General features: G+C 41.3%; 1 protein-coding gene across 2 annotated transcripts in view; it reads right to left on the bottom strand.

The window, feature by feature from the left end:
* The window catches only part of Srbd1 (S1 RNA binding domain 1), a 192,939-nt gene that overhangs the window by 13,583 nt on the left and 152,152 nt on the right, over positions 1 to 27,204 (bottom strand). The window contains exons 17-19 of one of the 2 annotated variants that reach the window (XM_057791003.1): positions 14,017 to 14,123; positions 12,400 to 12,576; positions 8,945 to 9,103 (exon numbers count right to left, since the gene is read on the bottom strand). In XM_057791003.1, the coding sequence (XP_057646986.1) occupies positions 8,945 to 9,103; positions 12,400 to 12,576; positions 14,017 to 14,123 (443 nt within the window). The remainder of the gene's footprint in view (positions 1 to 8,944; positions 9,104 to 12,399; positions 12,577 to 14,016; positions 14,124 to 27,204) is intronic. The other variant, XM_057791011.1, reaches the window with a different exon arrangement.

The following is a 27,204-nucleotide window of genomic DNA, read 5'->3' as shown; positions in this document are numbered from 1 at the left end:
GAAAAGCAGGAGAAAGGACAAGAAGTATGAAAGAGAATGTGGTGCTGACCGCTGAACCCCTAGAAAAGCCAGAGAAAGGACGGAGGAGAACGTGAGGTTGATCCACGAACCCCAAAAAACAAGGAAGAAGTGACCAGACGTGAGGAATCCACAAGAAAATATCGGTGGATACGATGAAAACCAAGCCAGATGGCTTCCAGAGCGACTGATTTGGTGCATTCAGTAGAAGGACAACAGACCTGAGGACAGCATAGCAGATAACTGCCCAGCAGGAGAAATGGAATAAGAAAAACTCGATGAGGAACCGATAATCCAGCTTTCCCAGCCTCCACAGAGAGGAGCGCCTGATTTGGACCTGCAGGATGCCATTCTGCCTCCAGAGACTTCGGACAAAGAGACCCTGCTGAGATGAGCGGACTATGATGTCTGTAGCTTGCTGTGGTTTGAAACCCATAAGATACAGACTAAACATTTAAATGTTCTCAATTTCTGGGACACAAAATTTATTTTGAGTAAAATATTAAACCTAAAATCTAAGACCTAAGCTTTACCCTCAGGGAAAGAAAGACTCAAAATAAGAAATGACCAAAACCCCTCTTCACTTAAGAAGGGGCAGACTAAGGGCTTAACAGCTGCTCAGAGACTGAAAGTGGTAGTTAATAACAGCAAATGGTATTGTACTCTTACTGGTAATGACCTGATATTTACAACTGCATATAAGATGATGAAAAAATTTGGTATTGACCAATGGTTCTAAAAACAACGGTACTGACCGAAAAGAAATTTTAAAAAGTTGGTACTGACTGACAAAAAATAAAATTATGATATGGAAAAAGATTACTGGAGAGTCGGTATTGACTGATGATGCAAAATACATGATTTTGACTTCTTGTTGTTGGAGTTAGGAAAAAATGGTTTTTATGTTGGGGCCACGAACCCTGACATAACAGTGGTGTGGGAAGTCCTGTATATGTGTTGCTTTTATTGGTTAATGAATAAAGCTGTCTTGGGCCTCTACATGGCAGAATAGAGATAGTCAGGGAAAACTAAACTGAATTCTGGGAGAAAGAAGGAGGAGTCAGGAGAAGCCATGTAGCCTGCCAGAGACTGAACCCAAATGGAACCTTGGTAAGCCACAGCCATGAGGCAATACTCAAATTAATGGGTTAAATTAAGATGTAAGAGCTAGTCAGTGAGAAGCTAGAGTGATGGAGGAAGGCCATTGGTTAATTAATAAAGAAACTGCTTGGCCTGATAGGTTAGAACATAGGTGGGTGGAGTAAACAGAACAGAATGCTAGGAGGAAGAGGAAGTGAGCTCAGATGCCATGCGGCTCCTCTCCAGGGCAGACGCGATGAAGCAAGCAGCCAGGTCAGACATGCTGAATCTTTCCTGGTAAGACTGGTGCTACACACATTAATAGAAATGGGTCAAGCAGTGTTTATATGAATACAGTTTGTGTGTTGTTATTTCAGGTAAAGTTAGCCGGTGGCTGGGAGCCGGGCAGCAGGAACGCAGCCCGCAGCTCCTACAACACTAGAGCTAATAGGCCAAGCAGTGATTTTAATTAATACAGTTTCTGTGTAGTTATTTCAGGGCTGAGTATCCGGGACAAACAAGCAGCCTCCAACAATATAACAGTACTGGTAAGCACTATCTTACAAGATCAGTTTCCAAGCTTTTGTACTAAGAAACTGAGAGGATGAACTGAAAATGATCTGCTATAAAGAAGGTTATGTTTGGAGCAAAAGTTTCAGGAGAGACCCAGTTTTCAACTTTAAACATGCTAGACTGAGCTGCTGAGGAGGCAGCAGATGCAGGTTGAGCTTTAGAAGACTGGTTTAAACTAAGAGTAAATTTAGGAGCCATGCAGAGTGATGGTCTCAAAAGCCTTGAGAGTGAAAAGACCATGGGGGCAGCAATCACTCTGCAGTGTCTCCACTGTCTCCCTTTTGTATCTCTCTTCTAACAGTGAGTTTCCACTCCGTCCTCCACAGTGTCCTTGGTGTTCATATTGTTCTTGTCACTCATAACTTACTGCATTTCATGTACTCTGGAAATCCACAGAGAATGTGGACACTGCACTTTGTCTGCACACTCTTCCTCCGTCCTTAGTCTATTCCTAACACAGCAGAACACCGCGGCCTTTTCTCGGTGTCACTCTCCAGCTTCTAGACAAGCCACAATTCTCACTGAATAGTAAGATCCATCACTTCTGACAGCCTCAAGCTGATGGTGTCAAATAAGGCAGTATGGGTACGTGGTTTAAGGATGGTTTAGATAAGCAGGTCACTGTTGAGAAAGAATTTCAAAAGAGGAACAAGGATGGAAAACTGAAAGGGAATGAGAGGAAGAAAAGAGTAAGAATTAGAGGCAGACAGCCCTAAGACAATGAAAAGCAGGCACAATGGCAGGCAGCGTTTAGCTCTCAGGAGGAGACACTAGATCACAGCAGTAAGAAGTCTGAGCTAAACCAGTAAGCAAGGTGGAGGAGACAAGAGGTGCAGCGGCAGTCCTAGACTTTCAGAGCTGAGGCACGGTAGTCTCCTAGCTGCCACTTCCTTCCTTAACAGAGACCACTACAGTCCTAGTGGCACGGAGGAAGTGAATGTGGAGACAGAATCCCCAAGCAGAATGGCTAGGGAAAGACAGGGCAGAATGAGTGCAGAGAAGGGTGCAGCTAGAGGAGGCTGTGGAGGAGTTTCAAATTCTTCAGCAAGGAAGGAAGTGAAGTCACCCTGTGAGGGGGAGAAGACCCGGAATCAAGTTAAAGAGACATAGAGGACAGAACTCAAAGGCCTGAAGAAATGTTGGTTCTCAACTGCAGGCTCACTTCTGTCTTCCAGGGTGTGAGTGCTTCCCCCACATTTCATTCAAATGCCATCAGCCCTCATGCTTTCTGACAAACCCTTCTGGCTTTCTGCCCCTCTATTCTGGTTCCTCAAATTTCTTAATTAAGAAGAAAGCAAATGTGGGTACTATTGGTCTGCTTACTTTACTTATTCTAAAACACAAGCAAAGGAATGCTTTTTTACTACAACATCCAGGAAACACATCTTTAGCAGAATAGTATAAAACTCTGCCTGCTTTAGAAAACATCCACTTCCTGAAGACTTCTCAATAAAATAAATAGGCAAAGCTTCAATTAGGAGACAGGATGCTTTCTTGAGAAGCAGAAAGAACACTCAAGGATAGATAGATACTCCCAATATTCACTATTTTTTCCTTAAGGGGCACATTACGTTCTATGAACACCACACTTTATCTTTCAGAGAAGACCATGACCGCAGCGATAGCATTTCAAATCTGGCTCCAGTTTGAAAAGTACCATCTAGTTAATGACTCAGGCTTTGAGTGACGGCAGATCTGGTTTAAATATTGGTTCTACTAAGCTAAGTTGTCTCAGGCAATTCACTTTCTCCCTCCCAGCCTGAAATGGGAATAACATCAGCACCAGTTTCCTGGGGTTGCTGTGATGCTTACACACCCTGGTCCATCTAAAATGCCTGGGAATGAGGAAGTAGCCAATGAATGTTTGTTTTCACTGGTCTATCAACAACTCCTTAAATTAGCTTGAGCTGCATTCTCCTCTCTCCAGCCTACTAGGTACCCGGTCCATCTTTTTGTCCCACCACCTGCATGAACCTACAAGACAGTCCTGTCTGAAAATGAGCTCTCTTCCCCCTAGTTTAAATTCTGCTTGTTGTAGTGTGCTCCTTTAAGGGTACATTACCTTCACACATCGCTATGTTCTCCAGGCCCTACCACATTCTAAGCTGTGAATAAAACCTCAACAACAAAACCCATGGAGTAAATATTGGAACCATAAGGAATATTAAAAAAATTAGGGAAGGGGCTGGAGAGATGGCACAGTGGTTAAGAGCACTGACTGCTCTTCCAGAGGTCCTGAGTTCAATTCCCAGCAACCACATGGTGGCTCACAACCATCTGTAATGAGATCTGATGCCCTCTTCTGGCCTTCAGGCATACATGGAGGCAGAATGTTATATACATAATACATAAATAAATCTTAAAAAAAAATAAAAAATTAGGGAAACACTAGGCTTCCTTGAGATGAGCATATTAAAAGATGGGCCATCTTACATAAACGGAAGAAAAAATTTACTTCATCAATATTAAACATTCCTATTTCAAGCCAATATTATGAGCAAATACAAAGGTAAACAACGCAGACTAAAGTCTTGAGCTCACACAATGACAGACTTCAGTATACAAAGAACACGTAGACAAACAAGAAAGAATCACACAAATACAATAATAATGGTGTAGTTAGGTCTCTGAATCTGAAGGTACTGCCAGCCAAGATTCAATCAAGCATGGATCAAAAGCATTTGGGAGACTAAGAGATGGCTCAATGGTTAAGACTCGTAGGACACCACTGTGAGTAGGAACTGTCTATGTTGAGTGTCATCTAGATGAAGTGTGTGAAAGTTAGATATGACTTCTACAGCTCAGCACTGGACAGACACCAAACACCAAGGGTGATTAGGCAATTACCCATTTCATCTCCAAAGTTCTGAGGTGTGTGTGGGGGGGAACTGCATGTAAAAGAAATTTCTTATGAAACAGTGAACAGCTGTCTTGTTTCTGGGTAAATAGGTCATCCCAAAGGAAGCACAGAGAGAAGTGAAGTCACCAGTTGTGCATTGATATTCCACAGGTGGAGACTAGTCCCCGTGAGAGCTGGCAGAAACGCCTGCCTCCCAGGGGAAATGAAGACTGCTCTGGCTTGAATCCTGCTGAGAGCATCACAAGCTAGTACGTTATTTGGTAATGTAAAGAGCCACCGAGGCTCTTGAACCATTGGCAAGGCAGTACTATTTCTAGGGATCCACCACAAGGAACCATTGCTAAAACTATTATTACTAAATTACAGTCACCCAATGAAAAGATCTAGATCTTAAATAAGAGGGATATATGCTTACAATAGAATCAAATTGAAAAATCCATATTACAAATGGATTAAAGAAACACAAAAATGCACATAGAAAATGACTGGCTTATACAATATAGCATGCTAATTAGGTTCCCATGAAGTTATCTGTTTTTTGATTTTTAATTTAAAGGGGATTACAGTTAAGAGATTGCATGGATCTCAGAAAAGATTTTGAACTTTTAAACATCATTGAGACTGTGATAGAGTATGGGAACATTTCAAGTTGTACTAAATGCATATTGCGTTATGATATTGTTATAAGTGTATGGGGGCCAAGGAGTGGAATGTGGCAGTCTGGCACCCATAAACTCACCGGGAGTGTTACTATTATGAGGTGTGGCATTGTGGGAGTAGGTGTGGCCTTGTTAGAAGAAGTGTGTCACTGACAGGGTGGGCTCTGAGGTTTCTTCTGGTCAAGCTACACTCTGGTGACACTCAGTTCACTTCCTGCTGCCTTCAGATCAGAGATGCAAAATTCTCAGCTCCTTCTCTAGCACCATGCTGCCTGCAGGTCACGATGCTCACCATGATGACAATGAACTAAACCTCTGACCTGGAAGTCTCCCCAGTTAAATGTTTTCCTTTCTAAGAGTTGCCATGGACAGGTTATCTCTTTACAGTAATAGAACCCTAAGACAGTCCCTCATGCTACTCCTGTGTATTATACTGAAGCTTTTGATCATTGCAACAGGTAAGAACAAAAACTAAAAAACATGAAGATTAAAATGGAAGAGGTAAAATTTTAATCTATTTGCTGATGACCTAAATTTATGAATTCTACAAAAAAATACACACATGTGGCAGGTCTGCAGGAGAGAGCACTGCACAAAGATCAACTGAAGCTTAACACACTGGGAAAGAGAAGCCATAAACTAGAAACTGCTTCTATAACATCACTGAAAACACTACACAGTAGTGCAACACAAGTAACAATTGTATACAGGAAACTAAGCTTTGCTTAAGAAAACAAAAGAAGAACTAAATAAACAGAAAGAATTAGTTAACTTTCACTTTTTTATTTGTCACAGTCACTAAGTAGTCCTGGCTGGCCTGGAACTCCATATATAATCCAGGCTGGCCTTGAATTCTCACAGAGATTCACCTTCCTGTCTTTTGTGCGCTGGGATGTAAGGTGTGCCCGCCTGACCCCTATTATTGTTTAACAGAAATTAACAAATTGGTTCTAAAAATCATAGGAAAATTCAAATAATCTGGAACACCCAATGCAGATTTCGTTTGGACTTGCTAACTGAGAACTTGAGTTCAACAGCAATCAAGGCCGTGTGGCAATGATACTAGGCTGAGCCATTAGTAAGGACTAGTCAAGTCCAGTGGAGAGCACATACCCAGCATGTGTAAGGCCCTGGGTTCTCCAACATGGCAAAACACAAAACCACCATAACAAAACCCACAGCAATTCTAAACAGACTAATTTAACAGTTCAGAGCTAAAAATGAAGCCATATTTATACAGGCATTTGACTCTCCACGGAGATCTGGGTAAAGGAATGGTTGAGTGTACATATGTGCCTGCATGCATGCATGTGTGTGGGGGAGGGGGAAGGTGGCTTTACTCTTTAAAAGCCACGGTACTAGAAAACTTTCAGTCCCACATCTCCAGGGACAGGAAAGGCTGTACTCTGAGTTGACCACCAGTGATGAAAGCATTCATGCCTGAAAAAACAACCCAGAAGAATGAGGTCTAAGTTCTAGAAGGCTGGACATGGGCAGAGGCAGAAGATGCAGATGCTTCAGTCGTAGCCCTTACGTCATACCTCACCCAGGAACTCACTCCACACACAGCTGTGCATCTCTACTCACAACAAGAGGGTGGGTGCACTTAAATATTTGCCCCTAAGTTCTGTGAGCTAGCAAGTCAACCAAACCCAAAGAGACTATCAGAGAGACCTCAATTTATTGGTTTGTTTTGCAGTATTAACATCAAAAACAGGGTCTAACATAAGATGGGGAACCCTAATTCATAGCAAACTGGCCCAAAGTGTGAGTGACAAAGCATGCTTGTGAATGGCATGGGAAGAGTGGGCACTTGTAGAATGGAACCTCCACTTCATGGAATCTGCCCTTTGAGCAATGTCAGAATGAATTAAAGGGTGTCCCTGGCGCACTGAGAAATGGGCTACAAAGCTAGCTTTGGATACCACAGCTTACAGGCACATTTTACGTTGTATGGAGAGTAAAACATAGTAAAGCAGATTAATTTTTTTCCATAGCTCTTAATTCCTTAAGTATAATAGATAGGATTGTAGTCTATTTATACAATGGAATATTACCTAGCAAAAAGAAAATAAAAGAAACAAGTTACTGGTGTTGGTTACAAAGGGAATAAACCTTTGAATATTACACTGGTAAGACACGCCCGGTGAGCACATCTGTGTGGCAGAGTCTGGGACACACGCTGAGCACATCTGTGTGGCAGAGTCTGGGACACGCGCTGAGCACATCTGTGTGGCAGAGTCTGGGACACGCGCTGAGCACATCTGTGTGGCAGAGTCTGGGACACGCGCTGAGCACATCTGTGTGGCAGAGTCTGGGACACGCGCTGAGCACATCTGTGTGGCAGAGTCTGGGACACGCGCTGAGCACATCTGTGTGGCAGAGTCTGGGACACGCGCTGAGCACATCTATGTGGTGTCAGAGTGTTTCTAAGAAGTTCTAAGAGCAATGAGCTAAGTTTTGCCAAACTCCTGGGAAGTTTCAGCGGGAGGGAATGTTTGGCGATGAGAGCAGTAGTTTTTGTTATTTTTTAATTTTGAAAGAGTTTTGGGTTCCATTGATATATGTATTTTCCAAATGTACAGTAAAAACTTAACTTTATGTTAACTTTACAAGAGAAAAAAACTAAAGAATTATTATGTTATGCATGAAGAACAGGGAAAAATACACTGATGTCTACAATGTTCTTATTTCAGCAGCTAAATAAGTTTGATAATAAGTAGATGGATAGATATGAATAGATGTATAGAAAGGTAGGTGCAGTGATATGCTAATATTTAGATGCAGGTGTAATGGAATACTCTGCATGCGTCAATAATTCTCAAAATCAAACACAGGGGAGGGCAGACTGCCGTGGTGATGGTGGACTAGGTCTCCTTTTCTGAGTTATTCCTCTACCTTTATAAAAACAAATACTGTTGAAGAAAGCCAGTCAATGACATTCACCAAAGTGAGCAAATACAAATGGTTTCAAGGCAATCTATAGATCCCATACTTTAGCATCAGAGTTAAAACAAATTGGTCCTAAATCCACTACTGTACAATCTAGTCAGAACCTTAGGATTTCTGGTTATGTATCAACCCATAGGTTTCAAACTAACTGAAAGTCTTAAAGGTAATTATAAATGCAACTAAGAGCTGTTCTGGGGTCAAATGGGTCAGTGAGTGGGTCTTGCTGTGACGTCTGATGACTGTCCTCGTCTCGGGACCACGTGGCTGAAGGGGGGAGCTGATTCTTCTTGCCAGTTGGTCTCCGACCCCGCACCATATATGTACACACAAACAGATAAATATAATAAAAAATCTTAAAGTCATCTTCTTTGAACACTTTATATTAAGCTTCTCTTGTACTGAAAATAATCTCAGCATTGTTCTCTGTTAATATGCCCCTACTAAAAGCACATTAGACTCTGATAACCCAATAGAACAGAATTTCTTGGGAAAGCTGGCTGTGGGCACCAGTTAGACCAGGTACTAGTCAATTCAGTCATGCCAGTTTCCAAAACAAACAGAGAATGCCATGCAATTTTCACTTCATACACTTCTCCCTAGAACCAGGACTTATTGGCTGACACAGCTCTAGAAGGAGCAATAAAATAATGTGTGGTCAACTCAGAAACTCAGGAACTTCTGAAAACTGCTATCATGTTTAGTACGACCTCGGTCTCAGCTCCCATTATGCCCGTCCAAAGGCTATGTGCTGTGCAGAGCTCACTGTGAACACACAGAGTTCTGGAGCTGGCCTCCAGCTCACCTGACTGCTATGTCATAGGATTCCGGATGGATGCAAGTCTGGTCCAGTGGGTTCGGTGTGAGGGTGACATCTGCTTTGGTCTTCTTTTTGCCTAGCTTCTCACCAGTGAGCACAGCAGCTCCCTGGAGGTTCTGGCCTGAAGAGTCAGTGGTCCCACTACTGCAGTTAGGAAAAATCATGATAAAAAATGAGGAAGTGGGACAGAAAAACAAAGAAACATGACTTAACTATGTACTGAGTCCTCTGCTACATAAACCACACATGGCAGTCATTCACTTCGCAGATACTATCACATTTTGCTTAAAATACTAATACGATTTTGTTATTATTCAGTCCATACAACTCGCATTCTAGGGGAAATGAAGAAATAAATAAAACCATTGCCATCATAGTAAGATGTCAAAGATAGTTTCTCAGAGTTGAGGAAAACCAAGTTCTCAAGAGAAACTACTGAATGCAGAATGAGACCATGAAGCTAGATTCACACCTGACATATAAACAGGACACTTCAGAATATCTATTTGAGAAAAGACAACGGCTTTCAAAGGAGTAAACTCAAACTCAGTATTTAGAGATAAGGCAAGCCAAATCAGCCTGGCATTAGTCTTCACCTGCAAACAGGAGATGTCAGAGCACAGGCGACTAACCTTGAAGGTGTAAAGAAAATGCCCTGAGTGCAGAGTCAACTGCTCTGAATGCAGCATTCAATAGGAAGACAAACCAAAAACATCTCCAGACATGTAAAACTTCAGCAAAACCTATACAATAATATGCACTCCAGAAGCAGTGGGAAGTACAAAAACAAAAAGTAACATTAAACAAATGCTTATCAAAGTTATTAAAATGAATATATATAATGCTACTGTATATATGTATATATGTATATATGTATATATGTATATATGTATATATGTATATATGTATATATGTATATATGTATATGTGCATGTGCGCTCATTTCTCCATGAAGGAAAACAGAGCTAAAGAGAAGCCAGCTGGGAAAGTGGGGAAAGTCCTAAGTTTCTAGCCCTTTTCTGGAGGACAGAGCTGTTGATTAAATAAAAATGTGACAGGAAAACAAGGAGAGACACAGGAGAAAGCATGATGGGAAAAATACAGAAGACAGAATATTCAGTGCATTTAATTACTACAATACATACAAATGCATCAGAGTCAGACTGAGGGGAGCCATGAGACCAGCTACATGCTTACAAGAAGCACACTAACAGTGAAATGCTAGGCATGAAAATAACACCAAACACAATCTGTAGAGGCAAGCAGAGTAACAATGCTAGCAATCAGAAAATTCCAAGACAAAATCACAGAAGTAGCAATTTATATGATATTCTTATTAAAGGCATGAGGTTGTCTAGAAGATATAACAGTCACAACGTTCAAGTACTGACACCAGCTGAAAATATAAGGCTTTAAAACTCAAATGTTTACCAATAAGGCAACGATTACATTAAATTATAGCCCGCTTGTAATTAATTAAATCATTACATAGGCTATGTAGAAAATGACAAGAAAAACAGCAGGAACCTGTACATGATACTTGGGAAGATTTCAAATGTTATATAGCATAAGCTTCCTGCTCATATTTAACAGAGAACGCCACAAGCAAATGATGTGGAAATACATCTACAATGTGGAAATAGGTACAAGAAGCTCTAAAAGTGAGAAATAAAGGCATGCTCACTTATTTCTTTTGAAATACTATTTGAATTTTTTGACCAAGCTTTCAAAATACATATAAGCTAACAAAGGACCATTTTATCTTCAACACTATTAATTTATGGCTTCTGGGTCTTGTGTGTGTGTTACAGATGAGCGCAGACTCCCGAGGTGCCGACAGTCTTTCCTTTAGTGCAGCCAGCTCACAAAAAAATGTCACAGAGACATTATTAATTATGAAAGCTCAGCCTTAGCTTAGCTTGTTCCTAACTAGTTCTTATAACTTAAATCAACCCGTTTCTTTTAATCTACATTCTTTTATGTGGTTCAGTTACCTTTACTATGTATGCTCGTCCTGCTTCTCAACATCTAGCTCATAACCCTGCCTTCCTTCTTTCCCAGGTTCTCCCTCTGCCTGGAAGACCCACTTATACCTCCTGCCTAGCTTTAGCCATTCAGCTTTTTATTACACCAATCGCAGTAATACACACCTTCATATGGCATACAAATATTCCACAACACCTGGGCTTTAAGGTGGTGCTGGGACTCAGGTTCTTGTGCGTGTTCTGCAGAACTTTAACAACTAAGCTGCCTTTCCAGGCCCAGCTTCTGGGCTTTGTAATCTGCTTCGGAAGAAGTCCTACCACCCTGCTGTTCTGCAAGAGTTCCCCAAGTCTTTCGCTATGCACTTACAGCTTCCTCCTTTACATATAACTTTATGAACTACTTAGAATTTACTGACAATGAGAGTGAGTTAGGATGCCAACATCCTCTGCAAGCACCAACATTCTAAATTACATTTTTCTGTGATTTTATCTATCCATGATCTACCAGTATATGAAATGTCACCTTATCATAAGCTAAATTCCAATTATTTCATAGTGGATTTGAGATTTTACTCTGCTCCATTTACTTATCAAAACCCAACTGTTTCGTTACTGCGCTCATGACTGAGCTTTGTAATGTATTCTACCATCATATGGGGCTGACATTCGCTTAACCTACTTCCGAGTGAAACTGCTTTTGCATGACCTATACTACAATTTTGTGAAGAGAAAAAATTATGCATTGATGAACCAGGAATTCCTAAAGGAGCAGATGCATAAAGAATATCCCTTCATGTCTATAAAATGCTACTAAATTTATCCAATTTCTTTGCTTTTGGGCAACTTGAACTAGTAGGGAAGGATTTAGTTCAGTCCCCCGGACTGGTGGCTGGTGGTCAGCATGAACTCAGTAGTGCAATGTGGACACATCAAGTCTCTACTCTCCTTCCCCGGCCTGCTGCCGTCATGCCACTGAGCCTCTCCTTCCCCTGACACGGCGCTGTCATCCGGTTGAGCCTTGTTTCTGAACACATCAAAACTGGCTCTGCCACAGGACTTCTCATACTTGTTGCTTGCTATGAGCCCTGTGCAGCTGGCCCCTTCATTTCACTCTAAACTTTGCTCAAATAATTTTCTAATGCACAATGTAGCTAAAGCAGCTGCTTGGCCCCCAGGACAGAGCCAAATCCCTTAATTTTCACAGCACTTACTCACCATCTGAATCTGCTTGTTTTACTAGTGGCTTACTGTCCTTTCCAAGCATTAAAATGTGATACCATGAGAACAGGCGATTTTCTGCCTTGCTGACTGCTGTATTCCTAGTCTGCACAGTAATACTCCCCCCCGTGGGGGTGAGAGGATGGACAACGGGCATCTAGAGCTTAGTGTCAGCAGGCGGGACAAGAACAACAGAGGAGCTAGCAGTACCACCACAGGTGAGAGCTTCACAATCACCTGCAGAATGTCCGGATGTAGTCCTGGTTGATTCTGATGAAGCCAGCACACTGCTGGAAGGATTTTGGACCAAGCCCTTTTACGTTCTTCAACTGCTCTCGGTTGATAAAAGGGCCATTCTTCTCTCGCCACTCAATAATATTTTTGGCTCTGTTGGCATTAAGTCCTGCAATATGCCTAAAAAATAAAAAGGCAAAATAAAATAATAGTTATAAAAGAAAAGAGAACGATCTCGCCTAAAAATATGATGTCACAAATCACCTGGACCATAACATCAACCGCAGTGACACACCACCAGGTGTCTGCATTAATCGAAAGCAGGACAGAAGAGTAAATGGCAGCAACAGAGCATCTGGTACTCTACATGACTCACAAACTCTGTATCTCCCAACTCAGGAAAAGTGTGTCCATCTCTGCTCAGCTTAGAGAAGGGCTTCACGTAGCTGTCCCTATTAGAATCTTCCGGTCCATTGCTATACAAAACTGAACTTGGAGAGGAGCTTCCCTGTGAATGGCATGGTTGCCATAAAGGCATGAAAACTCTATCACTAAGGTCTTTGCTTGATTTCAATTAAAAGATTGTTATTACAGAGAACCCTAATTCCACTGCACAGTTCCAAGCATGGAATTACAACTATGGCTTTGGTAGGAGGAAGTGGTATCTTAGAACACAGAAGGTATTTTCCACTATCACAGTTTTGTGAGAAGGGCCCAGATCCAGGAACTTCAAAGAGCACCAGCAGACCCCGGACATCCAGAGCAAGAGTGTGAACTAAAACAAAGGAAAGAAAGAGGAACTCCTCTGTAACTGCCAGGAATACAGCCAGTGTTGACAGGTGACCGTGACACTCCTTGAACCTACAGAAGCCCTCACCTTTTGGTTACCTTCAGCTTTGACAGGTACCTGTAAGAGACTAGGCCAGTGAAGGCATCTACTCTACAGCTCGGGGCAATGGCACGTTCCATGCTAACCTCATTTAAGTTCAATCAGCAGCACTGATGCAATCAGTGGTTACCACAAACTACTTCAGATGTGCACTACTAAAAATAATTATGTGCACTTCTGCAATTCTTTCCTTAAATGACTCCGTTCTCTCTGGTTATTCTACAGGAACATATAAACGTACAGATTTTCTATGCTGGACAACTTTATACACTGTAGAGAGCCGTGTGGAGTCACACCTGATGGTTATGTGTAGAGAGCTGCGTGGAGTCGCACCTCATGCTTGCTGGCTCCCGCCCTCTGCGATCCCGAAAGCGAGTGCTCTCTGTGATAATCAACTCCTAATATCAACTAGGCCTGACTTATCACGCAATGATCGTCAGCTGCTTGCATATGCGTGGACCTATGGGCAGTGCCCACCTGGCAATCTGGGGTTGGTTGCCCATGCCTATTTAAGGGCTGGGAGAGGTTTGCCTGGAGAGAGAGGAGGAGAGAGAGGGAGTGTGAGTGAGTGAATGAGAGAGAGAAAGGGAGAGAGAGATATAATTGTAAAAAGGTCCTGAATAAAACTGCAGTGAGAAGAGCTCCGGTGTTGCGTGTCCTTCTTGCTGGCCGAGGGGGACTGCGACAATACACAAGCCCTCTTCTCGCAGCAAATTAAACTCTTGTCTCACCGCAATAGGACCTCGGAACAGATGTTGATATCCACTCCCACAAAGCTGACACACTCTTCCACAATGCTGTCCAGGGTTGCCTTGAGTAAAGTCTGGGATACGTCGTGCTGAAAAGATAAAGATGAGGCAGCAATCAAATGAAGGCGATGCCACCTGTAGACTGTTTCATTTCTGCCCGTATTTATTGGTGGTTGACTAACGCACACCATGAAAGGCCCTTTATTCCTCATAAGCACACTGTTAATAGATGTAACTGAGCTGAAATTAAGGAATCTGTTTCCATACATTCTAAACCATACCACATACAAAGGAAAACAGAAAAAAACCCTGATAGACTAAAGGTGTATCTTTGGTAATGATGTTCTGGTAGATGCCAGCTTTAAAACTTCAAAATTAAAAACACAAACAAAAGCACTTTTGAGTATTCCAAACAGAAAGATTGAAATACAACTGGTGGCAAATACCAAATATTGGTAGAGGGTACAGACCCATACTGCATGAAGCATTATCACCAAAAGTGCATTTTAGATCAAATATATAAAGCAAGGCAGTTTTTACGGTTTATTTTGTGTGGTTTAAATATAACTTTACATAAAACATAATCAGACATTTACACAATGTAAAAAGTATACTGTTAGTGAATATAAATTAAACCACAAAGGAATAAAAAAAAAATTAGCAAAATCCCTAGGAACTGACCCAAGAAGAAACAGAACAGCTGAGCAGACCTACCAAGGGATTCAAGCTTGAATTCCTCCAGTAGAAGACCTTCGGTCCAGGGTCCATTGGTGAATGTGACTAAACATCCCTAGAGCAATTACTGCCAACACTTCCCAGATCCTCAACTACAGGAGTGACAGCTCCTACCTCATCCTACAAGGCCATCACTAACACCAAAGTCAGGCAAAGACACCACAGGAAAATGCCACCCCTTAGGAAAGCAGGCGCACACAATGCTAGCAAACCAAATCCAATGAGGAAAATGACAGCAGCTTAACTAGGAACTTTTCTTGTTCAAAGGAGTGAGAGTCAGTTTGAAAAAGGTGCAGCTATCTGGTAAAACAATATAGTATCCACTAGATGTACATTTCTGTGGCCTTTATCTGTTCTAGCCCTTTCCTTTCCTTTTCAATACATAAAGTATATTGCCCTGTAATTATAGTAGTGACTAGGAATAAAAAATACGGTATTTTTAACTTTTCAAAGAAAAAAAAAACACTACACACTATAGCATGCATACACACACACACTGAGATGCATTCAGTAAAAATGAATTCAAGAACCAGATACACATATTTTAAATTGCAAACAATCCATGACATTTTTAAACTTTCAATTTCGAATTCAGAAAAGAAAAGTATTACTGTAGAAAGCCAGCTTCAGAGCAGAATGCCATTACCGTCTTAATCAGGGCACCTGAGGCTGCAGCCGCTTCTGGCACTTCCCTCTCAGCTGATGTAATAATTCTCTGGGCTCCCAGCGGTCTTTGGAGGGAATGTGGGAGTTTAGTGGGGCTCCCATCTATGCAGCTGCAGCTATGAGGGAGCTGTCATCATGTTTAATGAGAGCTTGCAAGGATGTACTGTCTGAGCATCGGGCAAACTCTAAGTCAGTCTGATTAAATAAGCTCACTGGTTCACCACACACAACGTGGTCTGTCGTTGGTGCCCTATCTGGGGTGAGTAAATGTTACCTCTCCAGAAAAGTTCACCCAAGTAAAAAGAGCTCTTTATAGTCTTCCATCAAATAGACACTCCAGTGTGTTTTCCAAATAGGAAGAACAGTGTCACACATATTCATAGCACAACTATTAAAAGCAGGTTAATGCATAGCCTGCATTCAAGTTTTCTGAAGTATCTTAATCACTCTGCAGAGAACTATTTTACCAATCCAGAACTCAACTTGGGATCACAAACTAAATTTAGTTGACTCATCTTCACATACTTCACTAGGCAGCTTCTAAGATGGCTTCTAATGATCTCCAAATCCTACTATTCATGCATTTCTGTAAGTTTCTACTGAGTACTGGACACATTAATGACTCTTCTGCAGATCAATTATGATTAATATTACTATATCAAGTACAATGAGTGTGAATCCGAGAAGTGAATGGACTAAGCTTGAGTATATCATACAGCTTCACAGCACTGCCCTCACACATTCAGGCCAGGAAAAACTCACCAGCCTAGCTACATTAAATCTTTGCTAATATTTGTGTGTTTGGCCACTAAATATGCAATATGGTGCTTAATCTTAAAATAATAGCGTGTTGGTTGCTTTTACATACCATGCTGTTAAATACCTGACATACTGTTTCCATTCACGGTTTCCAATGTGGTAGGGAGGATATGACAGAGCAAAGCAGCTTCATATCGTAGCAATCAGGAAACAAAGAGAGACGGAAAGGATCCAGGACAAGAGACAACACCCAACGACACCCCTGTGCTCCTACCCCACAACCTACTTGTAGCTGTCTTATGTCCTAGTGTCAGCAGCTCCCCAACAGAGGACCAAGTCTGCACCACATGTGCCTTTTGCTGTGCATTTCATATACAAACCATCGCAGGCGGCAGAGGTCATTATTCTGTTTTCAGGACATTTTCTAAAGAATTAGATTTCACTGTTTAGAGTGATATATATATATATATATATCACTCTAAACAGTGAAATATATTATATATACTCAAATATATGTGTGATGGTAATGTGACCACAATACAAAACCTATTTCCTCCAGTGGGTCCAAAGGAATGAAAAGCAATAGTCTAAGCCAACCATGCTAGCTCTGTTCCATTTATTTAATGATGTTAAATCATGTGAGGATAGATCTCCCAGGGGCTTAGAATGAGATGCCATCATTACTCAAGAAATGATGGGGGAAGGTCATTGGTTAAAAAATAAAGAAACTGCTTGGTCCTCATAGGTTAGAACATAGGTGGGTGGAGTAAACAGAACAGAATGCTGGGAGGAAGAGGAAGTGAGCTCAGACTCGATAGCTCTCCTCTCTGGGGCAGATGTGATAAAGCTCCGACCCAGGATGGACGAGGCTAGATATAATGGGCCAAGCAGTGTTTAAAAGAATACAGTTTGTGTGTTATTTCGGGGCATAAGCTAGCCAGGCGACCAGGAGCTGGGGCGGCAGGAACACAGCCCGCAGCTCCCACAACAAAGAAAGACCACTAGGATCTTTGTATCACGTGATAGGATGACCTTGAGAAAAACCAACCAGTGAGGGTGGAATACACAGAAAGACAGGAACTCCAGAATGAACTGGCTCTGGACTCACTTCTCTGAGTTTCTGGCAATGATATTTCTTTACTACTTAATAAAGATAATAGATTTCCTTATTGTTCAAGCCATTTTGAGTTATGTCCACTAATGGTTTTCTTCTTCTTCTTCTTCTTCTTCTTCTTCTTCTTCTTCTTCTTCTTCTTCTTCTTCTTCTTCTTCTTCTTCTTCTTCTTCTTCTTCTTCTTCTTCTTCTTCTTCTTTTTTTTTTTAATTTTTCGAGACAGGGTTTCTCTGTGGTTTTGGAGCCTGTCCTGGAACTAGCTCTTGTAGACCGAACTCACAGAGATCCGCCTGCCTCTGCCTCCCAAGTGCTGGGATTAAAGGCATGCGCCACCACCGCCTGGCCACTAATGGTTTTCTAACCAAATATCTTATCTAGGGGCTCAAAGTCTAGCAAGAAAGACAGAAGCAGCCAGGCGGTGGTGGCGCATGCCTTTAATCCCAGCACTCGGGAGGCAGAGGCAGGCGGATCTCTGTGAGTTCGAGGCACCACAGCTACAGAGAAACCCTGTCTCGAAAAACCAAAAAAAAAAAAAAAAAAAAAAAAGACAGAAGCAATGAAAACAAGAAGCATATGACCAAACACCTTTGAACTCTTACAGTACAGCATTATTTAAGGCTTTGGAACATCATCTAATTGAATTCTCACGACAATCAACAGAATGTTTCTATGATTTTACACAATATCTTTACAATAAGAATATATTTTAGGAAAACAGCAATACAAATTAAGGGTGAGTGTGTTGTTTGTATGTGCACATGTGTGTTCAAATGTGCAATCTAAGGGTCTATCTACAGGGGACTCAGGAAATACATGATAAAATCAACCAAACAAATGAAATCCAGAGTAGACTGGCTATTTCACCAAAATGCCATATACAAAACATCTAAGGCAACTCAGGGCTAAAATGTCGCCCTCGGCAGCTCTTTAGTAAGAAGCCATACAAGCATGCTGTCCACGCTCATCATGGGCTTTGCTGATGGTTTCCTTCACCTTTCTGCTCAGGACGGGGCAGATCCACACTGTGCCCCTGACACACGCTGAAGCAGAGGTGTCTGCAGCTCCTCTCTCCCAGGCACGGTGCACTGCTTGCAGAGCTCGGTGCTGTGAAGCGATGTGTGTGCCATGTCTCAGAGCTTTGCCGAGACTTGTTGAAAGCCGGAGCGTGACACATGGCGCTACCTGCACTCACTGGTACAAGACATGAGGCCCCCAGGACTGATTGCTAATAATCCCCAAGGACCTGTGCCAGGAAAAATGGGCCATTCTATTTTCAGAAAGAAGTTACCCAACTCTGCATTTCTTTTTTTCTTTTTTTTTTTTTTTTTTGGCAAGTTATGTGAATTGTATAAACAGACTCCTTCAAATTCAAGGACATACTTTTTGAGTCATTATATTTTTACATAAAATTTATGAGATTTTAAAAGAGGATTATAAATGGTCATTTATGCTAGTCAGCCTTTTTGAGGTCAGAATCCACATTTTTATTATTACTTTACCACAAACTTCTGAAGAATTGCTCATCAAACTGCTTGTTTTACTCTTTCCTGAAGAACCAAAACTATCTCACAATTATTTTCTTCTTAAAAGCCCTTCCAGATGCAACACTGGAGACTCAGCTTCTGAAGCAACAGAATTGGACTATGTACATTCACACTAAACTTCAATTGTGTTCCCTTGTGGTCTTCTGGCATGGCATTCTTTTAGAGTCTTTATTCTATGACGACTCAGGTTCCTTTCTAGCCCCTAAAAGACGACCAAAATACAAAACCCAGCTAGAAGCTAGCATGCAAGAGAAAACAATGAGACAACACCAGTATAGAAGGAAAAGTCTACCTGATTTTAAGCAAGCCAAGTTTTTCCCCATTTCTCCTCATCCTGCGTCTACTATGCTTTGATTGACATGTGGCAGTCTAAGAGTCATCCAGAGGAGTGTGAATGACCCATGAGCGAAAGAAGTGACAGGAGAACGGAAACCATTCGAGAAAACAGAATACAAGCCAGAGCCCTTTATGAGGCCTGTGAAAGACCTATCTTTCCAGCTCTATCCGATCACAGAGAATTGTTACATGCAACAAGAAAAGTGATTTTGTGGGACAAATGGACAAGAGTTCTGCATAAGCACATTCCTTAAAACACACCCACTGAACTCCACAGAACAGTTCTGAGCTCTAAATGAGTAAACTGTTCGGTGAACTACTCACTGTGCTTATGGGGCCCTGCGATTAAGATGCCAAAGGGCACTAGTCTTTCAGCACCAGAGGGATTTTTGTGATCTGGAAACAGACTGAAATATGGCCCGTGGTTGGGAGAAGAAAAAACAACACAGAAGGAAGTCTCTGTAAATCCTCCTGGTGAGGCATATGGAAGGGAGGCTGGCAACCACTAATGTGGCAGTAAGCAATGCTGCCTGCATGAGCTTTTACTATTTAGTGGTAATCAATTATTCAAGCCAATTTGACAGAAAAATCCTTGGAACTACAACTTATTTGTTCTGCACAAGACAAATTGATTAATTTTAAAGCCCTAAACTTTTAGGGCATCAAGTGAGTATCCACAGATGTTCTGTGCTCTGCATGGCCAGACTCCTGTTTCCAGGACACACTGTACCTCTGGGAATCTCCATTTAGCTCACAAATCTCCAGCAACTTTTCGGTCCGGCTTCATGGAATTTTGTCATATACACACTTTTATATTTGACAACTGATGTTGGATAGCAGGCAATGCAGTACTATTATCTGAGATGAGGACACTAAACAGGAAGAACCTATACCCAACATCATATTAAATGTTAAGAAACTAGATTTCTTACTAGTATAAGAACAAATCCAGGATGTCCTTTCCCAACGTCATCCTCTAAGACCAAGCTAACATAGTAAGACAAGAAAAAAGGAGGTGCATATTAGAAGTGAAAAAAATTAAACTACCCTTGTTGAAGTCACAGGAGAGATGCAGGATACAGGTAGATACACTAATATAGAGTTCAGTCACATTTCTATATCAGTGAATGAATGACACTTGAAATTGAAAACAAATTATCATTTACTTTAGCAGTGCAGAAATAAAGAACTCAGGTTCAAACATATCTACACAAATAGTCCCTCCCCCGTCTCCATTTGTATGAAGAAAATCAGAAAACTTTGGCAAAATACATTGACAAATTCAATGAGTGAAAGCCATTCTATGTTCATGGATAGGACAACTCAATATTGTTAAGTCTTCAGTTCTTTCTCATTTTGATCTATAAAATTCAAACCAATACTAGTCAAAATTGTAGAAAATGATTTTAGGGATGCCAAGTTGGTCATAAAACACACAGAGACAAAGCAAGACTCAGAATGGTCAACAGGATACTGAAGGAAAAAGTAAAACTACGGAACTGACAAAACCCAACCTGCTATAAAATTTCAGTAATCAAAAACAATGAGGAACCGGGGAAAACAAACCAACCAACAAAAATAGATGAAAGGAATAGAAAGCCCAGAAAGTCTCGTATAAATGTGATGAACTGATCTTTGACAAAGGAACAAAAGCAACATAGTGAAACAAAGATCATCTTTTCAACAAACTATTGCTATAGCAACCAGACACAGAAAAATATTAAAAATGAACCGAGGCACAAAACCAATTCAAAATGGATCAAGGCCCTAAATGTGAACCCGAAACTATTAAACCTTGCATCAGTCACAGGGGAGAAACCTAAGTGACTGGACTACAATGGAAACAAACTGACGAGTGGACTTCACTAACTTTAGAATCTTCTGCTCTAAAAAGGACACTGTCAAAAGAAAAAAAAAATGAGAAGACAAGCCATACATTGTGAGAAAATATTTTAAAATGTTATTATAACAACAAAAAATATAGGAAACTCTTAAGATTCAATAATAATTATTAAAATTGGACAAAAGATACACAAATGGTAAGTAAGCATATGCAAGATGTTTCGTAAAATTGTGTTACTTGGGGAATCCATATTAAAGCATTATTGAGGTTTGAACATTCAAAAATTCGATTCCATGGTCCTTACCCAAATGAATTGAAAATTTATATCAACATAGAAACTTTCATATGTGATGTGGGATTTTCCTCTGTATCACTGATCAATAAAGAAACCGCAATGGACCTATGGCAAGGCAGAACTAAGGTAGGCAGGGAAAGCTAGGCTGAATGCTGGGAGAAAGAAGGGTGGAGTTAGGGAGATGCCATGTAGCCTCCGCTGGAGACAGACTCTGAAACTTTAGCCAGTAAGCCATAGTCATGTGGCGATACACAGATTAATAGAAATAGGTTACATTAATATGTAAGAGTTAGACAATAAGCTAGAACTAATGGGCCAAACAGTAATTTAATTAATACAGTTTCTGTGTAATTATTTCAGGGCTGAGCAGCTGAACCAACAAGTGGTTCTCTCCTACTACACATATGTATCATCATTCCCAAAACTTAAAAAGAACTAAGATGATCTTTAGTAGATAAATGGGTAAATGGTGGTACACCAGATGTAACATATTAATCAGTAAGAAAAAGAAATGAGCTAGCAAATCACGAAAAGACATGGCCAAACCCCCACTGTACACTGCTTAGGACAAGAAGTGAATCTCAAAAGGCTACCCTACTGTATGACTCCAATTCATGTTCTGGGAAAGGCTGTCTTACATAAACAATGGAAAAAGTGCTTATGGCTAGCTGAAGGTGGAATGAACTGGCATTGTACAGACAACTTCTGCAAGATTTTAGAATACTAGATACATGCCATTACACCTATGTCAAAATCTACAGAACAAATACCCTCAACTATGGACTCTGGTGATAATGTAACAGTTGTGTTTATTGGTTGCAGTCAATACACACCCTGGTACAGGATGCTAGTAGTCTGGGAATCTGAGTTTCTATGCAGGGGAAAATATATGGGTGCTCTCTAGTTTCTGCTTAGTTTTGCTGTAAGCCTAAAACCTCTCAAAATTCCTATCAGATTCAGTCTGATCAGCTGCTAAGTTACTTGATTGACAGAACAAATCCAATACTCTGAGGAAAACAAAATTTGCATTGTGTCCCCCATATAAAATAGGTAGATATGCCAAGAAGTGAGGCAATGTGATCTATAACAGAGATCATATTAGTCATTCAACAGACAACAACCTAGGATGGATGACTCAGATGGCAGAGAGTGCAGACAAATACTTTAAGGAAGCTTTAAGCTACTAAGAGGGCAATATGATTACAAACAAACCAAGCAACAAAAAAGCAAGCAAACAAATGGAAAATAGAAGAGAATCAGAGGCTATAATTACCATGCAATTGCAAAAATTATCTGAAATAAAACAAAATTAATGAAAACAAAGTTATTAAGTTCAATAGTGGATTGGAGGAGACCTGTATTAGTGAACACAAAGATCAGTAAATATTATTCTATTGGAAAAATAGAATTATAAGGAAGGGATGGGGTGGAGACAGGAAAGCCTCACGACCTACAGAACAAAAGTTAACATGGATAAATGTATATCATGTAAACCTCAGAACAGAGAGTGTACAGAAGAAAAATATGAGCAATTGACAGCGCACCTTTTCCAATTCTTTTGAAAAACATTATATAGATTCAAGCAGCACGCTGAAACCTCAAGATAAGAAAGCCACACCTAGGACTGTTGTAGCCAAGCTACCAAGAAGACAGTAAAGGGACAATGGTGAGAGCAGTGCGGACAGAAAGGGTGCACTGTGCATGGAGGAAGAGCAGTGCAGACAGAAAGGGTGCACTGTGCATGGAGGAAGAGCAGTGCGGACAGAAAGGGTGCACTGTGCATGGAGGAAGAGCAGTGCGGACAGAAAGGGTGCACTGTGCATGGAGGAAGAGCAGTGCGGACAGAAAGGGTGCACTGTGCATGGAGGAAGAGCAGTGCAGACAGAAAGGGTGCACTGTGCATGGAGGAAGAGCAGTGCAGACAGAAAGGGTGCACTGTGCATGGAGGAAGAGCAGTGCAGACAGAAAGGGTGCACTGTGCATGGAGGAAGAGCAGTGCAGACAGAAAGGGTGCACTGTGCATGGAGGAAGAGCTCGAGTAACGCCTGGATTGTCAGAAACAAGAGACAGCGACATGACATCTTCAAAGTACAGCATAAGGAAAGAAAACACAAAAACCCTGTCAACTTCAAATTTATCTCTCAAAGATAAGGGAAAACTAAAGGCGCTTTCAGATAAATGAGAACTCGCTGCTAGCAGACCTGCTGTACAAAAAATGTTAAAGGGAATTTTTCTGACTAGAGAAAATTGACAACAGATGCGAAATGAATGGGTGGGCACATATAAAATTATGAGTTAGTATGCATTATAATTTTACCTTAAAGATAAAGGAATACTTAGAGCAAAAACGATAACATGGAATTTGGAAATATATGTCACATATGTGACACTTACATATCCATGTCTATGAAAACAAAGGAGAGGGGCGTGAGGTGATGCTAACCAGTGCAGACTAGGGCAAAGGTAATCACACATTACAGTCCCTGCCATGACTGCTAAGGGAGAACTGCAGAAAAGTACAGATGAAATTGAAAGTTGAAAACCAAAAGCTCTTTGACTTTTCTGTCCAAAATAAGCCAGAAAGGAAGAACAACGGACCAATGAGAAAATAGAAAGTGGAGAAAAAAATTAGTGTAGACCTTAATTCAGTAATATCAACACTCAAGCTATAGTCTAGTGAAGTAGATGCAATAAATGACAAATTTGCCTTTCATCATTTAAAAATTTTGTACTTTTAATACATATATCATAATTTTAAAATAATTGTAAATAGTTGAGGATACGGCTCAGTAGTAACTGCTAAGCATGAAAGCATGAGAACCTGAATTCAAATCCCAAGCACTCACAGGAAAAGCTTGAAATGTCGGCACCGTGGAGGCAGATCCCCGAGGTTCACGGACCAGCTAGCCTGGCTAAACTGATGAGCTCTGGTTCAATGAGAGATCCTGTCGTCCCCCAATAAGTTAGAATGCAAGGGAAAGAGGCACCTGATGCTGACCTCTGACCTCCACACTCATGTGCACAGTACACACAGAACTATAAATAAGCAAAACTCCACCCTAAGTTTCTAAAGTGTGAGCTCAGATAGCTGACTATCAGAGCTAACAGTTTAGAAAGGAACACTGATCCTCAGCTCTGCTGTCTTTAGCTCAGGTTTCATAGTTCTACAGCATGTGACTGAGTATAGCATAGAGACTACTCTGGACTGACAGCCCTGACTTTGACAGAGGATTTCCTTCTATAAAATGCTGTTATTGTCAAAGCTAAACTCATTCTCGGCACAGCCTTCCAGATTCGAGAACTCAAAGCAAAGGAGCACAGTTGAGTGGCACAAGCTGCCTAGTCAGCTGCAGGTTTGCTCCCCATGGTAACCGAGACTTAAACAGGGCGGATAGCTTCTTTATGAACATGAAGATCATATCCAAGTCTTCTCACGTTATCCTAACTGTTTGGCGTTTACACTTTAACACACTCAGGCTTCTACTCTGTCCTGCAGCAGGTGCTCTTATGTCCCCTAGTGGATACAGGATGACATAGTGGAGAAAAGACAGGGCCAATACCAGCTCAGTAAAGGTCCATAAATCCTAAATGTCTGCCTTGCCCACAGACTTCTCCAAACCAAGGCTTTGTGTGTTCCACTTGATCATAACAAGGAAAACATTAGCACATCTGAACTGGACCACGCCTACCTGCCTCATGTGTGGCCACCTAGCTAAAACATGATCTTGGCTCATGACATAGGCATGAACAAATGTACACCAATTAGTGACAGATTTTGACCTGACACAACAAAAGGAGTCGACATTTCCACTGTAAATCTTTATTTTTAGCGATTTATGGCTTAGTCATAAAAGCAGACCTTAGAAAAAAATAGAGTGAAAAGATTTAGCCACAACAGAGAAGTTTTCCTTCTAATAAACTAAAAATAAAACCATGTAGAAAATCTGATCTGAGACTACGGAGGTTGGAGGGAGACTTTCGGTGGGCATGAACACTCAGACAGCTGCTGTGTCACTGTGTCCCTAAAGTGGCAGTGACTGAAAAGAACCAAGTCAAGGTTCAGTTGTTCTTGAATATGGAAATAAGGCTCCCTGATGACACCTCTAAATTCTAAAGACACATGTCCTCAAATGCATGTCTCATGCAGACAGTGGCCACACACAACACTGGACTTCTGCCTATTATTACTAGAGACGGCTTACTTTCCTCAGTAAAACCAAAGGCTGCCGTTGCCAGCACTGGATTCACAACAGAACATTTCCACAGAGTTGCAGCATAACATAGAAGACAAGGTACCCATTGCCTTGGTATCCCCTTTTGACAGCCATCTTGGCAGCATGGAGCCCGGGGGCTTCATGTGGTCTACAGTAATTCTGCAGCTAGTCTAGCTTTCTGCATCACTGGGCTCTAACACTTGGCCCTCTCATTTCCTGTTTTCAGCTGTATAAGGAATATGCCATGCACACAGCTGTGGAAAGTGAGGAACTTCATTTTATTTCTGGTGTATCTGGTACAGACTCAGTGTGAGTCTTGCCATCATCATTTGTACTCCACTGAGCACTGGGTGTGTGGAGGAGGTTTCTCTGTCTCTGTATCTCCACTTCCTGATGCCTTGCTGCCTGCTACATGGAGAAAGAGGGGCAACTGGGGGCAAATTTATTTCTCTTCAGCCTTTGGATTCTTTTGGCAGGGGTTGAAAATTAAGTTAAAGAAAAGAGTAGCCTCCAGTAAGATGAGAAACTGGCCCCGAGAACAGCTTGAGGATATGGTGGTGTTATGTCCCAAACACATTAGACAGAAAAATCTTTTCAGCAGGCACAGTCAGCAGCAAACTCAGAGTGAAGTTTTACAACAAAATTCAACTGTTTTAACATGTTATACTAAGACTGGGCATGGGCCCTTGCATTCCACACTCACCAAGTCTCCAGAAGAATGGTTTCTGGGTGAGGTTCTAGATTAAGAGTTCCTGCTAATTCCCACCCAGTCCGGACAACTGCAGGTGTTTTGCTGCAAACACTCATGCCTTTTTCCTGGAAAGCTGAGAAAACTCAGCACCTCCTGTCTTTGAACTCACTTAGCACCTATCACCTCAAACTCCACTAATTTGACACAAATCAGGAGACAAAGAAATTGGGGAATCTAGAACCAAAATACATAGAAATATTATTGAGTTCTCACCTGGCCAGCTTTCAAGTCAGCCTTCAGAATTCATTCACAGACACCCCTTATCGCAGTCAGAGACATTATAACAAGCACCAAACAAACAAACAAAATCAAAAACAAAACCCTGACTCAATGTCATCGCTAGGCAGGTCAAATAATTGCAGATCCTGACAGACAACCGGCAGGTACAGAGACAGTATAGTTGTTGACATCACAGTGTTGCACCTATATGCATTATTTCACTGGGCACAGTAAGTCGGTTATCTCTGCTCCCAGGAGGCCAGGGCAGGAGAGTTTGTAGTTCATGCCTGGTCTTGACATCAAGCTCCATGCTGTTGTTCCCTTACAGCCTTTGACAGTTCCATGTATGACAACTGCTCCTTTCCCAGAAGTATCTCCATGAGTCACCACAGGAGCAGGCAAAACCATATCCATTTGTCTGACCCACAGAGTGATGGCTTATAGGGGGAAGGGTAGAAACATTCTGAAGTTCAGAAAGGTATTACAAATGTTATCAACTCCTCAGAAATAAGAACTGAACACTGTCCTTACTGAGCAGCCACACAAGATTAGGACTCAGACACTTATTTGCTGTGGTAATTCTTCAAACCACCAAGGAGACTATTTAATCAATGGTAGGCTCTGTTTAGAGCAGACTGTTTTAGATAAGTTTGGTTTTTAAGATGAATTTGTACTTTCTAGTTTAGTTTGAGAG

The sequence above is a fragment of the Chionomys nivalis genome, chromosome 1 (assembly GCF_950005125.1).
Source record: "Chionomys nivalis chromosome 1, mChiNiv1.1, whole genome shotgun sequence".
Lineage (NCBI taxonomy): Eukaryota > Metazoa > Chordata > Mammalia > Rodentia > Cricetidae > Chionomys > Chionomys nivalis.
Note: the sequence above shows the minus strand (reverse complement) of the source record. Positions and strands in the feature narration are given on the sequence as shown.